This window comes from Trachypithecus francoisi, unplaced genomic scaffold (genome assembly GCF_009764315.1).
Source record: "Trachypithecus francoisi isolate TF-2019V2 unplaced genomic scaffold, Tfra_2.0 Lachesis_group11, whole genome shotgun sequence".
NCBI lineage: Eukaryota > Metazoa > Chordata > Mammalia > Primates > Cercopithecidae > Trachypithecus > Trachypithecus francoisi.
In genome coordinates this window covers 13,252,386-13,269,717 of record NW_022681456.1, presented here as the reverse complement: position 1 = coordinate 13,269,717, position 17,332 = coordinate 13,252,386, and the positions used below count along the sequence as shown (strand labels likewise).

Below are 17,332 nucleotides of genomic sequence, written 5' to 3'. Positions count from 1 at the left end.
ACCAGAGAAACAAGTGCTGGGGACGAGAATCTGTTTGGTGACAGCCGAGCCCAAAATATTTTTCTAGAGTAAACACATCAACTGTCCATTAGCTTTCCAAGAAATAGGTTGGTTAAAGTAAGCGGGGCATTTGTACTCTATGAAAATGTTTTTCAGAAGCATTTACCTGCTTCCCAGAAAGAAGCAAACAGAGGTATATTCATGGGCCAGTGTTAGACTGAAAGGGGGGCCTTAGCTGTGTGTTTAGACCTGTCCAACCATTTTACAAGGGTGACAGGAAACTGGCAGGAAGAAGAAAGGGGCTGTATGACAGAACAAGAGCGTGAAACAACCCCAGTGGGCTGGAAGAATGGATCAAGACCAACAAGAAAAACTTCAGTAGGATGGTAATTTTTAGATTGTCAATGGAATAAATATAGAACATAAAGACGTTTTTAAGAAAAAGCAAACTTGTGGGCCGGGCGCGGTGGCTCAAGCCTGTAATCCCAGCACTTTGGGAGGCCGAGACGCGTGGATCACGAGGTCAGGAGCTCGAGACCATCCTGGCTAACATGATGAAATCCCGTCTCTACTAAAAAAATACAAAAAACCTAGCTGGGCGTGGTGGCGGGCGCCTGTAGTCCCAGCTACTCGGGAGGCTAAGGCAGGAGAATGGCGTAAACCCGGGAGGCGGAGCTTGCAGTGAGCTGAGATCCGGCCACTGCACTCCAGCCTGGGCTACAGAGCAAGACTCCGTCTCAAAAAAAAAAAAAAAAGAAAGAAGAAAAAAAAGAAAAAGCAAACTTGTGGAAAGGTAGGTAATGATTTAACAGACCAATGGTGTCAGTGATGTGATCAAAACTACCCAAAGGGCCTAGGTAATTGGCAGAGGTTTAGAGCCCAGTATGGAGATGGAAAGATTCCAATGTATTCAGTGCTATTCAGACCACATGGACTTGTAGAAACTCTCTGTGGAAAGACAAATCTACCAAAGAACATCCAAAGCTTGAGGGGATCTAAAATGTTTCACTTAAAAAAAAGAAGGTGGCCGGGCGCAGTGGCTCAGTCTTGTAATCCCAGCACTTTGGGAAGTCAAGGCAGGAGCATCACTTGAGCCTAGGAGTTTGAGGCCAGCCTAGGCAACACAGGGAGCCCCCATCTATACAAAAAAACTTGAAAAAATAAAAGAGAAGGCAATTTGGAGTGGGAGAGCTATTTGGATAGCTAGTTGACTACCACAGAGATAATAAAACTAGTTATCTCGCAGGAACGTTGCAAGGACCGTAAGAGTTAATTCACGTAAAGTACTCAGAGAGTCAGTCACATGGTAAGTGCTAATTAAACCTTTGTTATTTTAATTATTAATCAGGTAATCTATTAATCAATATTAATCTCTCATTTTGGTTGGAGATATCAGACTACTTTCTAATTTCATGTGTTTCAACGTAATAGAACCAGTGGGTAAAAGTGCAAGGCTTCGGTTCCACATAAGAATGTTTTAAGAATGAGAGTTGCTGGAAAATGGGTTGGGATGTCCAAAGTCATTGTAAGTATTTAGGCCAAGGTTCAACGGGGAGTGTTGGGGAAGGGATCTTCTACCTTGGATGAGAGATGAATTTGACCAGGACTAGCAACTGGACTTTGATCACTGGTGTTACTTCCAATTAACTGCTGGTGGCTATAAAGTGTCATGTTGAGAAAGCTTCTGAAGTCATTTTGGGCCCAGGAGGAAAAATGTGAAAGAAAGATCCATTAGTAAAGTTTGTCAGGAGCAGGGGTAAAGGGAACAGTGCTGGAAATTCAGACTGGATAATATAAAAATTCTTTCAATTCTGAGACTTTGATTCTGGCTCCATTTAAAAGTCTCCTTACAGGCTGGGCATGGTGGCTCATGCAATAATCCTAGCACATTGGGAGGCTGAGGTGGGCGGATCATTTGAGCCCAGGAGTTCAAGACCAGCTGGGCCAACATCGTGAAACCTCATCTCTACTAAAAATACAAAAAATTAGCCGGGAGTGGCGGTGTATACCCGTAATCTCAGCTACTTGGGAGGCTGAGGCAGGAAAATCACTTGACCCTCAGAGGTGGAGGTTGCAGGGAACCGAGATCATGCCACTGCACTCCAGCCTGGGCAACACAGCAAGACTCCGTCTCAAAAAAAAGAGAAATAAAAAATAAAAGTCTCCGTACCTACGAAGAGGACACTTAGGTGGAAACCTTGGGCACATATGCTTATACAGCACACACCAACCGGGAGGCCCAATCACAAAGTGGGTGATAAAGAGCGTTCTTTGTTCCAGAACGGCTTCAACTGTCGCAGAAATCCGCCTCAGACTCAATGTCAGCCAGATGTCTGTGCTCAAAAATCTTTCTGTGAGGAACATCCTGGGAAACTGGAAATGTTCTCATGTAGGTTAGAAGTGAGAAGGAGGGAACTGGATCGGGATCCCGGCACTCTATTCCTAGAGTCGTCACTGACTCACCACATAACCTTGGACCAAAGTACTGAGCTGTCAGGGCCAACTCGCCCTCTCAGAAGGAAAATAGGACAGGCAAGAGCATTGATTATTTCTGTTCTTTCTGTTTCCAGGATGTGCCTAAAGTGGGAACACTGTCTATTCATCCCAGATAAAAGACCCTAATTCTCTATTTGACCACGAGGTACATTTAACATTTCCATTGTAGTGTTGTTCTTAAGGCCATAGGGTGAATTCCTGTGTGTGTTCACCAAATGTGTGTGTGTGTGTCTTTAGTATTAATTTTATTTTTTAAATTGTTTACAGAGACAAAATACACATAACATAAAATTTACCATTTTAACCATTTTTAAGTGTATGGTTCAGTGGCATTAAGTACACTCATATTATTGTGTAACCATCACCACCATCCATTTCTAGAACTTTCCCAAACTCCCACCCATATTTTTCATTTTAATTTGTATTTTGAGACAAGTTCTCACTCTGTCACCCAGGCTACAGTGCAGTGGTACCATCAGAGCTCATTGCAGCCTCAAATACCTGGGCTCAAGGGATCCTCCCACCTCAGCCTCCTGAGTAGCTGGGACTAGAAGTACACACCACCACACTTGGCTAATTTTTTTTTTTTTTTTTTTTTTTTTGGTAGAGGCAGGGTCTCACTATACTGCCTAGACTAGTCTCAAACTCTCGGCCTCAAGCAATCCTCATGCCTCAGCCACCCGTATTTTTAAAATTATCATTCAATAAAATATTTTATACTCACCTGCAAAAATTTCACTACACTTTTCAAACTTAATAGCACAACAGTATTATTTCTATCAGCAAAGTGCCTCAGGAGCTATGGGTATCATGTGACAAAACCTCATCCGCCAAAACAGGGCATTCTGGTTAATTAAACTGTCAAGCTCACTAAGGGTTAAACAGAATACTCTTTGGAGTCCAGTTTTTCATTATAAAGTGCATTTGTCCTTGCAGGTCAATCCTAAAGAACAAAGCAGAATCATCAGTGATTCAACATACAGGGCTCTGGCTGGGGTGTCGGAGGTAGTCATCAATTTAAACAGCAATTCTCAGAGTTCTGTGAAAAGGTACCAGCCATCACATAAGGGACGGGTTTAGGAGATCAGTCTGAGCTTGTCTTTTATGCTTCAAAAGCAGGGCACACATTATTTTTAACTAAATTACCCAGTGTTCAAAAGCCTTCATGAAATTTGGTACTCAGAATAATCTGATAAAATTCTGCCCTGTGCAGGAAGCTAATTTGCATGGATGTCCTATTGGCATGATACTTAATATACTTTGGATATTAGCTCTAAAGAACAATTTAACTCAATATTCACTCACCCATGTATTTAATAAACTTCTATTCAGCATACGCTATGTGCTTGACACTCTATTAAGCTTCACATAGAAGGATAAAAATGACAGAGACCCTCTGGCCTTCACAACATATTCTTTTAATGTGTTAAATACCTTAAGACAAGCATTATATGACCCCCATACTCTTACTTGAAAATTCTAATTTCAAAATGTCTCATTTGGATCTGACAAATTGTCACTTTCAAAATTCCACCTGGAATGGAAAGCTAACTACTGCATGTTCTCACTTACAAGTGGGAGCTAAGCTATGAGTATGCAAAGGCATACAAAGTGGTATAATAGACGCTGTGGACTCAGAAGGGGGAAGGCAAGGAGGGGCGTGAGGGATGAAAAATTACCTATCGGGTACGATATACACTATTTGGGTCACAGGTACACGAAAAGCCTAGACTTCACCACCATACAATTCATCCACGTCACCAAAAAAACACTTGTACCCCTAAAGCTATTGAAATAAAAAAATCTTTTTAAGAAATGTGTTTAAAAGTCCAGGCAGGGCACGGGGACTCATGCCTGTAACCCTAACACTTTGGGAGGCCAAGACAGGTAGATCACATGAGCCCAGGGGTTCAAAACCAGCTAGCCTGGGAAACATGGGGAAACCCCGTCTCTACAAAACAATACAAAAATTACTCGAGCATGGTGGCATATACCTGTAGTCCCAGCTACTCAGGAGGCTGAGTGGGAGGATGACCTGAAACCAGGAAGTCAAGGCTGCCATGAGTAGTAATTGCACCACTACACCTTAACCTGGGCAACAGAGCAAAACCAAAAAAAAAAAAAAAAGACTCCAGAGAGAAAAGAACTACCAGCCGTGAAAAGACATGGAGGAAACCTGGATGCAAATGACTAAGTGAAAGCAGCTAATCTGAAAGGCTATATACTGTGTGATTCTAGATATGCAACATTCTGGAAACGGGAAAACTATGGAGACAGCAAAAGATCAGTGGCTGCCAGGAGTTGAGGGTGGGGAGGGATGAACAGGCAGAGCATAGAGGGATTTTAGGGCAGTGAAATTATCCTGTATGATATGGTAAAGGTGGATAACTGTCACTATACATTTGTCAAAACCCATAGAACGTACAACACCAAGAGCAAACCTAATTTAAAGTATGCATTTGGGGTGATGATGATGTGTCAGTGCAGGCCCATTGATTGTAACAAATGGACCACTCTGGAACAGGGTGTTGACAGTTGGGGACGTTGTGGGAGGAAGGGACAGGGAGTATGTGGGAACTCTCTGTGCTTTCTGCTCAATTTTGCTGCAAACCTAAAGCTGCTCCAAAGAATAAAGCCTATTAAAAGAAAAAAATTCTACTTGGCCCTTATCCCAGGTGTTTCACACTCACCTCTTCCAGAAGCCTCTGTTTGAGCTCTCGTTCAGTCTCCAGCTTCTGCTGTAAGCTTCGGGCATTCATTTCAAGCATAGCATGCTTCTTCTCCAGGTCATTGAGCTAGACATTTGGAAAGATTGGCATAATGCCACATTTAGGAATGTTACATGCTGACAACTTTTATGAATTTCCACGAACCTCCACGAAGAAAGAATATTGAGTTCTAAAGGTCAGAACATAAAGGTTGCTTTTTTCTAAATACAGAAGTCCATGTCACTGGTGAGTCTTCCATAGGTTATTAAATGAGGATGGAAATTATTTCTAAGGGATGGCTCTTAAATATAGCCGTGACAAGTTCTAAGAGATGACTGCTCAAGGATTTATTTATCTGACATGCTTTGGCTGAATTTAATTAAAAAATCATATGTTGAATGCTTACTACCTGCATTATAGCTTTTAGGATGAAAGGATAACTAAGCTCTCAAGGATCTTACATCAAGTCAGAAAGGCCCATAACTAGACATGTACGCAAATAATGACTGCTTTGTCAGATTTTAAGTTTGATTTTTAAGAAAGGTTTGGGAAGGAGAAATTCATCCCAATTAGGAGAAGATCAAGACAATAAGGTATTACAAAGTCTGGAGCTTTAAAAGATACGAAGGGCCGGGCGCGGTGGCTCAAGCCTGTAATCCCAGCACTTTGGGAGGCCGAGACGGGTGGATCACGAGGTCAGGAGATCGAGACCATCCTGGCTAACACGGTGAAACCCCGTTTCTACTAAAAAATACAAAAAACTAGCCGGGCGAGGTGGTGGGCGCCTGTAGTCCCAGCTGCTCGGGAGGCTGAGGCAGGAGAATGGCGTGAACCCGGGAGGCGGAGCTTGCAGTGAGCCGAGATCCGGCCACAGCACTCCAGCCTGGGCGACAGAGCGAGACTCCGTCTCAAAAAAAAAAAAAAAAAAAAAAAAAAAAGATACGAAGGACTTTGCTGCTTAATACTTTAAGAGCAGTCAACTAGAAAAAAATATTTTTTTTTTTTTTGAGACGGAGTCTCGCTCTGTCGCCCAGGCTGGAGTGCAGTGGCCGGATCTCAGCTCACTGCAAGCTCCGCCTCCCGGGTTTACGCCATTCTCCTGCCTCAGCCTCCCGAGTAGCTGGGACTACAGGCGCCCGCCATCTCGCCCGGCTAATTTTTTGTATATTTTTAGTAGAGACGGGGTTTCACCGTGCTAGCCAGGATGGTCTCGATCTCCTGACCTCGTGATCCGCCCGTCTCGGCCTCCCAAAGTGCTGGGATTACAGGCTTGAGCCACCGCACCCGGCCTAATATTTTTCACATTAAACATAAAAGGCCTCACATATCTCTAATAAATCTAGTTTCCTCATGCTAAAAAAAAAAAATGGTAACCCAGTTTCAGGGAACTCAGGAGTATTCCTGACTAGAGAGCTCTGGCCTTAAATCTAATAATTCTGTTTCTATTAATATAAGTATCTGGTAAGAAAATAATCATGGATGTCCATAAAGATTCATGTTTATCACACTGTTATTTATATGGCAAAATACTGGAAGCTCAAATTTCCAATAAAAGTATAATGATTAAAGTAGGTACTTCCATGCAATTTATTTTTTTTAGAATCACATGTTCAAAAAATACTCAACTCAGAAAAAACCTGCAGTTAAATGATTTTCAATAAAAACATGTAAAGCTGTATATATGAGAATCTAACTTATAAAAATACATACGTATGTCTATGTATGTGTGTATATGCATAAACATAAGCATAGAGACTGCAAATAAATTCACGAATAAAACAATAGCAATGGGTGACCAGCCATTATTTCCTTTACTTTTCTGTGGTTTCTATATTTTCCACAATGACCCAAATAACTATTTTTCTATCATGAAATAACAAAGTTATAGAAAATATAAAATCAGACTGTTATTTTATTTTGTGTGTGTAAGTGCATGAAAAAGAGTGTCTATGTATGCATCTGTGTGTTCATACATAAAATTCCTCTGATCTTCACTTTGGTGATCTGTAACACTGAAGTACCTATTCTGTATCTCTCTCAAGATTATTAGCTAAAATCTCCAAAACATTGGTTATGACTGTAAATGTAATATGGAGAGGCACATGGATGGAACACGTGTATTTCTGATGTGAAATACTGAGAACTGGCATGCGTCATCAGACCCTATCATGACCCTGAACTTGGAACACGGAGAAGCTGAGCTGCCTATTACTGCAGCAATGGGATGAGCATTAGTCACTGCCACCAAGAACTTCCCAAAGATGCACAGCATTCAATCCATAAAGCCTTCTGGAAATAAGATGCCAGACAACCAGAGAGTAGAACACCCAGATCAAAATTCGAACTTCAAGGGCCTAGACACACAGATTTTAAAAAGTCACTGGCCGACTGTGATCACTGGGTACCCACCACACCCACCCACGCTACTGCCAACCAAAAATGTCCCATGGTAAGGCAAAACCATGGGACATTTTTGGAGTGCATGAACATATGTTTATGAAATATGTTTGCCATGGATTGCATTTGAATTTTTATCAAGCGTGCCTTTAAAAGAAGGAAACGAAAATGTTTTCCTAAAAAGCAGAAGGGGTGGGCGCTGACCTTGTCAGAGAGGCTCTCGGCCTTCAGCTTCTGCTCTTTGAGAGCCTGCTGCAGAGCAAGAATCTCCGCCTTGTGCTCCTTCACTGCCAGCTCCACCACCTGGCGAGACTCGGTGATCCGCTGATCGGCTCTCGCCCTGCCAGAAAAACACAGGTCAGCTTTTGGAAGCCCCCCAACAGCTGACCTGCTGAAAGAAGGCTGGTCCATCTCTAATCCTGACGAGCAACTAAACAGGCTGCAGGCCAGAGAGATGCCCAACCTTGACTCTTAGTTCCAAACTGTCTTCCTTTCCAACAGCTTACCAAGCAAAGATTTGACCTATGTTAGGTTTGGGTAAGAAAAAACAAAACAGGCCAGGCACAGTGGCTCACATTTGTAATCCCAACGGTTTGGGAGGCCAAGGTGGGTGGATTACCTGAGATCAGGAGTTCCAGACCAGCCTGGCCAACATGGTGAAATCCCATCTTTACTAAAAATACAAAATTAGCTGGGTGTGGTGGTGTGCACCCCTAATCCCAGCTACTCAGGAGGCTGAGGCAGGAGAATCACTTGAACCCAGGAGGTGGAAGTTGCAGTAAGCCAAGATCACACCACCGCACTCCAGCCTGGGTGACAGAGCAAGACTCCATCTCAAAAAAAAAACAAAAAACAAACAAACAAACAAAAAGTTAAATGTTTTTGGGTACTCATCAAGAAACTGAAACTTGAGGCTGGGTGTGGTGGCTCACGTCTTAATCGCAACACTTTGGGATGCTGAGGTGGATGGATCACCTGAGGTCAAGAGTTCGAGACCAGCCTGGTCAACATGGTGAAACCCCCATCTCTACAACAAATACAAAAAATTAGCCAGGCATGGTGGCGCATGCCTGTAATCCCAGTTACTCGGGAGGCTGAGGCAGAAGAACTGCTTGAACTTGGGAGGCAGAGGTTGCAGTGAGCCAAGATGGTGCCACTGCACTCCACCCTGGGCAACACAGCAAGACTCCATCTCAAAAAAGAAAGAAAAAATGAAAGTGAAACTTGAATCTGATAAGTGTCTCCATAAATAATGCTAAAGAACAGAAAAATCAGAAGCAAACTGGGAAAAAAAAAATCACTTCCCTTTCCCCATTTAGGTATCATGCTTCCTACTTCTACACTTTGGCTTATACAATCTCCTCCACTGGCCATCCCCTCCTTTGCTACTCTGCAAACTCAAATCTTACTCAGCCTTCAAGGATAAATTCAAATGCTATGATCTCCATAAAACTGTTCCCACTTTCTCTTCTCAGAAGCAACGTCACCTTGTTCTGTATCCAAAGCATAACTGTATTTCTCTCCTAAATATATATATACATATTTGAGATGGAGTCTCACTGTCACCCAGGCTGGAGTTCAGTGGCGCAATCTCAGCTCACTGCAACCTCCACTTCCAAGGTTCAAGCAATTCTCCTGCCTCAGCCTCCCAAGTAGCTTGGACTATAGGCGCGTGCCACCACACCCGGCTAATTTTTGTATTTTTTTTGTAAAGACAGGATTTCGCCCTGTTGGCCAGGTTGGTCTCAGACTCCTGACCTCAAGTGATCCACCCACTTCAGCCTCCCCATCTCTCCTAAATATCTGAATCCGTATCTCCTCCAGTAGACTCTTAGGCTCTTGAGAACACGGATTAACAATTATATTTTACTCATCTCAGTATCCCACAAAATACCAAAACAGAAAAAAGAAAAAAAAAAAGAAAGGCACGATCTTCCACAGTTGCCCTGAAAGCAGACATGAAATGAAAGCAGACTAATGCTAGTCTTCCTGAGAACAGTTCATAATTATACCTTCCATGTATGGTCATGTATTTCTTGATGCTGAAGCCAGATCCTACCCCAAAAATGATCTCCGTAGGTCCCTAGAAACAGCTAGGATAGGAGCTGCACTTGAGGGCGGGAGGGAAGAGGTCTGTGAGAAAACAACCAGAACTTATAGTGAGGATGGGAGAGTCTAAGTATTCAGAAGGAAGCTGGAACAGGAGACTTAAACAGCAGTCCCTCACATCAACAAATACGCTGAGTGTAGAAGCCGAGAGGATCCACAAAAAGGAACTGTTTCTACCATTTCTCTTGAAATGTAAGGGTTCTCATCTTTTACCTCCAAACTTTTGGAGCTCAGCTGAACTTTGCATAATCCATCTGATATATTTAGTTGAGCCTACTATGGCCCAGTAAATGTGAGAGATACCCAAAAGAGTGTGATACAGATTAATTCATTGATCGATATTTCTACAGATAGCTTATCTTGCTTAAGGAGTTCAGAGAATCACAGGAAGGTAAGTTTCAGAGGAAGGTGACATGAGCAAGGTTATGAAAAATGGATCCAATTAGCTGTGCAGACAGGAAGTCAAGGGGCACACACTAGCCGATATAGTGCCTTTGTACAAACTGGAAAGCGGCACCCGTCCTTCTAGACCATTTCTTTCCATCTGTGAAACGTCATCACGTACCAATTTTGTCAGAAACAAAACAGTTTCCTGCCATGAGCTATAAAACTGTCATAACGGCCGGGCGCGGTGGCTCAAGCCTGTAATCCCAGCACTTTGGGAGGCCGAGACGGGCGGATCACGAGGTCAGGAGATCGAGACCATCCTGGCTAACATGGTGAAACCCCGTCTCTACTAAAAAAAAAAATACAAAAAACTAGCCGGGCGAGGTGGCGGGCGCCTGTAGTCCCAGCTACTCGGGAGGCTGAGGCGGGAGAATGGCGTAAACCCGGGAGGCGGAGCTTGCAGTGAGCTGAGATCCGGCCACTGCACTCCAGCCTGGGCGACAGAGCGAGACTCCGTCTCAAAAAAAAAAAAAAAAAAAAAAACTGTCATAACAACTCTTCCAGTCTATGACATCTTCAATGTGACCAGCAACCCTCAGAGCTATGGAGTACACAATTGCACCACTGTGGCCCCGCAGGAAGGGAAATCTATACTAGGTGAACTGTGGAAACAAAAGTGAGAAAGCAGAGGAATGATACTACCTGAACTGATTATTATCACTTCCTACTAAGAAAGGGGGGGAAAAAAAAAACCCGGCAGGCATGGTGGCTCACGCCTGTAATCCCAGCACTCTGGGAGACCAAGGCAGGTGGATTACTTGAGGTCAGGAGTTCAAGACCAGCCTGGCCAACACAGTGAAACCCCATCTCTACTAAAAATACAAAAAAATACTAGCCGGGCAGAGTGGCACACACCTTATTCCTAGCTACTTGGGAGGCTGAGGAAGGGAATCCCTTGAACCCTGGAGGTGGAGGTTGCAGTGAACTGAGATGGTGCCACTGCACTCCAGCCTGGGTGACAGAGTCAGACTCTGTCTCAAAGAAAAGGAAAAAAAAACCCACTAAACTATTCTTGTAAAGCAGTGGTTCTACACTGGGAATATTGGGGGCAATGTCCAGAGACATACTTGTTGTCACAACTTGGGAAGGGGGTTGTTGGTGGCATCTAGTGAGCAGAGACGGGAGATGCTGCTCAATATCCTACAATGCACAGGACAGCCCCCATAACAAAGAATGACCCAGCCTGACATGTCAATAGTGCCAAGGTGAGGAACCCTGGGTAGGAGGGAAGACTAGCATTGCACATGACCAGGATTAAAATGGTAATGTTCTTGCTATGGTTACTCTGATAAGAAACCTCATGAGAGTGTTTCTGCACAGAAAACAGAGGTATTTGCCCTGATGCCCAGGCCTCTGCATGGGGAAAACAGATACCAGTCATAGCCACAGAATCCAACTCACACTATCTACATTTACAACTAGGGTGACCACCCCATCCTGGTTTGCCCAAGAGTCTCCTGGTTTTAAGCACCAGGAGGCTTGTGCCCCAGGAAACTTCTCAGTCTCAGCTGGGAGAGCTGATCACCCTATTCACAATTCTCAGGCCGATCCTCCTGCGGTCACCTGTCATGAGCTTTCCACAAACACAAAACCCCACCTGCTCTGTTTCTCGGTGTCCAACATCCTCTGCAGCTCTCGAACCCGACACTCAAACTGGGATTTCTCGTCACCCAGGACGCTCCTCCAGGCCTCCCACTGCCGCTCTTTTTCTAGCAGCTCATCGTTTAGGGCCTCCAAATCCATGACCTGTTCCTCCAGCATGGTACACGTGGTCTTCAGAGCCTCCATCGTCTGCAAATCAGTACCATGGATTTGTGCCTTATCTTTAAACAAGGATTTCCTGGAGATTACTTTGGTCAGGTCAGTTTCAGAAAAGCACAAGTTTCTAACTACAGTTTGAAATGCAGCTTGTCCTTTTCCTCTGCAGCCCGAGGGGACCAGGCAAGAATGGACGAAGGGCCAGTGTTGCAGCCACCTTAGAGGCAGAACCCAAAGCAAAGCCAGGGTAAGCGACCAAGCTTAAAATCAAGCCATTTACGTTGATCTCCCAAAGCATTTGATTTTGTTTTTATCTATATTTATTTTTTCGAGGCAGGGTCCAGCTGTGTCACCCAGGCTGGAGTACAGTGGCACGATCACAGTTCACTGCAGCCTCAAGCTCCTGGGTTCAAACACTCCTCCCGCCTCAGCTTTCTAAAAAGCTGGAACTACTGGCATGCACCACCAAGCCCAGCCAATTTTTATCTTTTTTTTTTTAAGAGATGGGGTCTCCTGGGCTCAAGTGATCCTATCGCCTCTACCTCCCAAAGTGTCCGGATAACAGGGAAGAGCTGCCACATCGGCTCAATTTTTTCAAATCAAAATTAATAAGAACTACACACTTTTAAAAGCCATTTTTAAAACCCTAAAGACTTGGAAACAAGACATGATTCTAAAAAGAGCCCAGTGAAGTTGGGTATGAAGTTTAGTGTTGGAACCCTTGGGAGAATGCACCAAGCACTCCTCCTAAAATCCTTCTAAAAGTCCTCCAAGGATCTCATGACCTTGTTAACCCTCCTTACTTGCTTCTGGCTGGTAAGCTGCATCTCTCGTTCTGTGATCTCCCGGCGAAGGTGGTCCACTTCACTTCGCAGTTGGACAATCTCATCGTTGGCGCCGGAAGCCTCATCGAGTTGTTTGGACAAGTAGAAGTTTTGGTTGTTGAGTTCAGCATTATCCTCGGTCAGCTGGTTTAGCTGCTCCTCCAGGTCTGTGATTACCTAAAAGAGGAAAGGAATCCAGTTACACGCCAAGCACATTCATTTCAAATGAGAAATTGCTTCTAGGGCTATGGATTTCTGAACGCACATGACACTGGCAATCAACGTGCCGCTCATGAGTTTGCCCACCTGACCTTGAGAGTCACGTCCAAGCTCCCACGCCCACCCACTTAACTCTAAACACGAGCAGTGGTAGAAAAAGACCCAGTTTCTGTCTAACTCAGGACACATCTAAAAAATATGGCAAAAGCAATCAAAAGTAATCACTGCATGAAACGGACGACTTCGAATGAGATCAAGCTGACAGAAATAATACAATGTGGAAGGAAAATGCAAATTAATAATAGATTGGTATCACAATCTGCTAATGAAGCTAAAAATGCCCATGAAACTATCTCTAGGACCTTATTATTGGAGATGGCCACAGTCTTAGAAAGCAAAATGAAGTTCTTATCAAGGAAGACTGACAGGGAAGGGCACCAGGAGTTATTTCAATAATATCACAAGCAATAAATTTAATTTCATACAACCAAGGAAAAAAAACTTAAGGGAAAAACCCTGAAAATACAATACTGTACTATAGCATCACTTTAATGGATTTTACTATACAGTTGGCTATCAGCCAATGGGAAGCCATGTATATGAAACTGTCATTTTATTGAGAGAGATTTAATCGGGGTTTGCTAAATTACTTTCCTGCTCAGTAGCAGAATGACTTCAATTTCAGAACATTTAGCTTTCCTATTCTCTTTGCTGAGGTTTAGAATTACTGCTTGCAGAGAGCGTTCATGTATAATACTTTAGAAGTTTAAGGGCAATTTTCTAATAATAGTTGGACTGAGGCACACAGGCAGTACATTAAATTTTATGTAACAAAAAGAAGGAAATTAAAAGGAAATGCCGTTAAGCCTACAGTTATTAATTGTTTCCAATTTTCAAACCTAGAGTCGATTTCGTTTATGAAATGTTGCCATTGCTTTCATAACTAATTCCCTATTTTAACCCTCTTTGATTATCAGTTTTTAAAAAAATCTCCCCAGGCACATGGAATTAAAGAACATCAATTAAGTACATTTGTCCACAAATGTACTCAGAAGAGATACAACTTTTCATTTTGTTAACTGAGCTGATAACCTTTTAGTGTATGGTCTAATTGCTTTTTAATGTCAAAAGCCACATTAATTCATAATGTACTGTTTCGAGGTACACTGTCAGCTACAAGAAGGGGAATAAAATTTATCTGGTCAGGTTCTTAGCTCAGATACCTTCTTTATCAAGGAAGACAAATAAGGATAATCTGCACATTTGCCATTCCTAGCAGACACTTATGACTTGTAGGGTCCCTGCCTTTCCCTTTCTGTGACATGTTAAATCTCCTAAAACCAGAAACAATGAATAAACAATGCCCACTAGTTCAATTGGTCTCCTTCCTGTATGTAGTAAACCTATTCCTTAAGATGTTTTTCGTAATGTCTCCATTTAACTACTATGCTTCCCCCTACCTCTTTCCCAAAGAAAAGTAAGACAGGCAGGCTGGCTTGGAAGATATAAAATGGATTCTGGAACCCCAAATAAGCCATCTGACCTTTGCTGGGTTGGTTTCTCCATCTGTGACATGGGAGTGAACACTATATTTACTCATCTGCTTTTACTCTTAATTTTTTGAATTTTCTTGCATGTTATTTGACCTTAATGTATCAAGTGAACACGAGGTCAGGAGATCGAGACCATCCTGGCTAACACAGTGAAACCCCGTCTCTATTAAAAATACAAAAAAGTAGCTGGGTGTGGTGGCGGGCGCCTGTAGTCCCAGCTACTTGGGAGGCTGAGGCAGGAGACTGGCGTGAACCCGGGAGGCGGAGCTTGCAGTGAGCCAAGATTGTGCCACTGCACTCCAGCCTGGGTGACAGAGCAAGACTCTGTCTAAAAAAAAAAAAAAAAAAAGCCTCTTGGGGAATAAACAGACCAGACTACAGAAAGTCTACTCACATGAAAATACATCATTGCCAAAATAATTTACTTGCCATTCAAGGATGTAGTTAAGACTTTGGGTACCTGCATTCTTTGATTGATGAAAAAAAATGCAATTTATCATTTGTAATGGTAGTCCATTTCTGCCACCTCTTCTTTTTCTCCCAAAATTATATTATAAATTGCTAAAGAAGAAACACTTGGAAAAGGGCAATTTGGTATCACTCAATTGAGATGGGCCCACTGGAGTAAGAAGGGTCTTTCTATTTCCCTGTTGTCATCCAGTCTACAAGGGTTCTCGTGCCTCTGATTATATTTCTGGTTTTTGATTGCTGGTTCTATATTTGGTCATCATCTCTATTTTGCCCATTTGACAAGAGAAGTGTTACATGTTTTTGTAAAGTACCCATGCTGAGATTTAAGGCATTTTAATTGATTTGGACTTTCTAATACACATATTCTATCTACCCAAGCCGTAACACAGTTAGCTTGTGACCTTGGTTCAAGTTGCTGGAGTCATGATATTAAATGTTGGACACACCCACGCACACACACACATATGTTACTGAGTTTACAGATATTAAACTGACTTATGACACAGGCAGTAAATTAATGGTCTTTGTGATTTTTTTTAAAAAGGCATAATAACAGGCAATGTTCACTACTGTCCTTTGAAGTATTATTTTATTTCTATTTTATGGATGGGGAAATTGGGGCAACAGAGATGCTAGGTAACTTGCCCAAGGTCACTGCTAGTAAATAACAAAACCAGAATTCGAACCCAACACTAAAACTCAAGAATCTACATTCTTGCCCCCTAAACCATACTGCCTCTCTAAAATAGGGATAGAAGTGTTTATTCAATTTTTTTATTCAGATCTTTGAAAACTGAAATGATGGAGGTAAAATATATTGACCATTCAGGATAACCCTTCTTGATTTTGATCCAGGGAATGTGCAAGGAAAATTGGTAGGTCCACTTTCTAGTCCTGGGTATATTCTCTCCCCACCAAGGTCAAATGATTTGTTTACTATGAGTCTGTTAACCTTTTAACCCCAAAGATAGAGGGTAAAAAAGAGAAACTGAAAGGCTGATTCCATCTTAGCAGTAAAAAAAGATGGGCAAGATATCTTCACAACGCAGGGGCCAGCAGAGCTTTCTTACATGCTGTTTTTACAGATAACAGGTCTTGGTACAGTTCGAAGAAAGAAGGGAAGATTTTAAAAAATGATCTAAGCTGGACATGGTGGCTCACACCTGTAATCTCAGCACTTTTGGGAGGCTGAGGTGGGTGGATCACCTGAGTTTGAGAGTTCAAGACCAGTCTGACCAACATGGAGAAATCCCATCTCTACTGAAAATACAAAATTAGCCAGGCATGGTGGCACATGCCTGTAATCCCAGTTACCCAGAAGGCTGAGGCAGGAGAATCCCTTGAACCCGGGAGGTGGAGGTTGTGGTGAGCGGAGATCGTGCTATTGTACTCCAGCCTGGGCAACAAGAGCGAAACTCCGTCTCAAAAAAAAAAAAAAAAAAAAAAAGATCTACTCTCAGTGTCAAAAAGAAAAAAAATAAAGAACTCTGTTTGGGCTGATCTGATCTGTTGTTTTTCAATGCTATCATGGTTCTGAGAAGAAGACGTGGACCTCTCACACCTAACTGGAAGACCAGCAGAGGAAAATTACCAGGTAAATGTCCAATGGCACGTTAGGGGTGAAGAAATCAGTCAGATAATGAGCATCAGGCTAAAAAGACACAGGACTGAAATCCTATTTTAATGCCTGGTTCTCTTCTGAAGGCAGCTATTTGCATATTATTTATTTTTAATCTTATAGCTGACAGATTGATTCATAATTAAAACTGTGTCATATGTTTGCCCACCAACTCCCCTCTAAAACAGACTTAGGTAGGGTTTTAGGTGCCAGATTGAATCAAATCCTTTTTAAATGTCTTCAAAATATAGAAATGGTCTGAGCTTGAAAATCTTACTGTGCATGAGCTTTTTGAAAGCTGAAGAGAGCTCCTATCAATTGAGTTATTATGGGAATTTTGGGAACTCCCATAATAACTCATTTTTAAATGACAAAGATGACATTTCCTAGCGGAGACAATCTTGGGCAATGCCAAAAAAGAAAGGAACCTCCAACACATTCCTCTGAAGTGTCTTTAAAGCGGTCTTGAACTTGGAAAAGTATAATGGAGACCTACTATTGTGGCTAAATGTTGTTCTAAAGTAGTGGTTTTCAAACTTTTTAAAGTAGCAGCAGAGCCATTTTCCAAACAAAAGATTATATTATAAGCCCAGGAGAATAAAATATTAATAGTAACCAATGTTGTTTAGCACTTCCTATGGATCAGGCCCTGTGCAAGCAGTTTGCACGTATCTCATTTAATTCTCGCAGCAACCTTATGAGGGAGGTACTACTACCAAATCCCATGACTCA

The 17,332-nt window shown here is 42.5% G+C and overlaps 1 protein-coding gene across 6 annotated transcripts in view; it reads right to left on the bottom strand.

The window, feature by feature from the left end:
* CIT (citron rho-interacting serine/threonine kinase) overlaps positions 1-17,332 on the bottom strand; it is a 208,960-nt gene that overhangs the window by 39,161 nt on the left and 152,467 nt on the right. For all 6 annotated transcript variants that reach the window (XM_033220411.1, XM_033220412.1, XM_033220414.1 and 3 more), the window contains exons 25-28: positions 12,719-12,916; positions 11,755-11,948; positions 7,806-7,941; positions 5,187-5,291 (exon numbers count right to left, since the gene is read on the bottom strand). In XM_033220411.1, the coding sequence (XP_033076302.1) occupies positions 5,187-5,291; positions 7,806-7,941; positions 11,755-11,948; positions 12,719-12,916 (633 nt within the window). The remainder of the gene's footprint in view (positions 1-5,186; positions 5,292-7,805; positions 7,942-11,754; positions 11,949-12,718; positions 12,917-17,332) is intronic.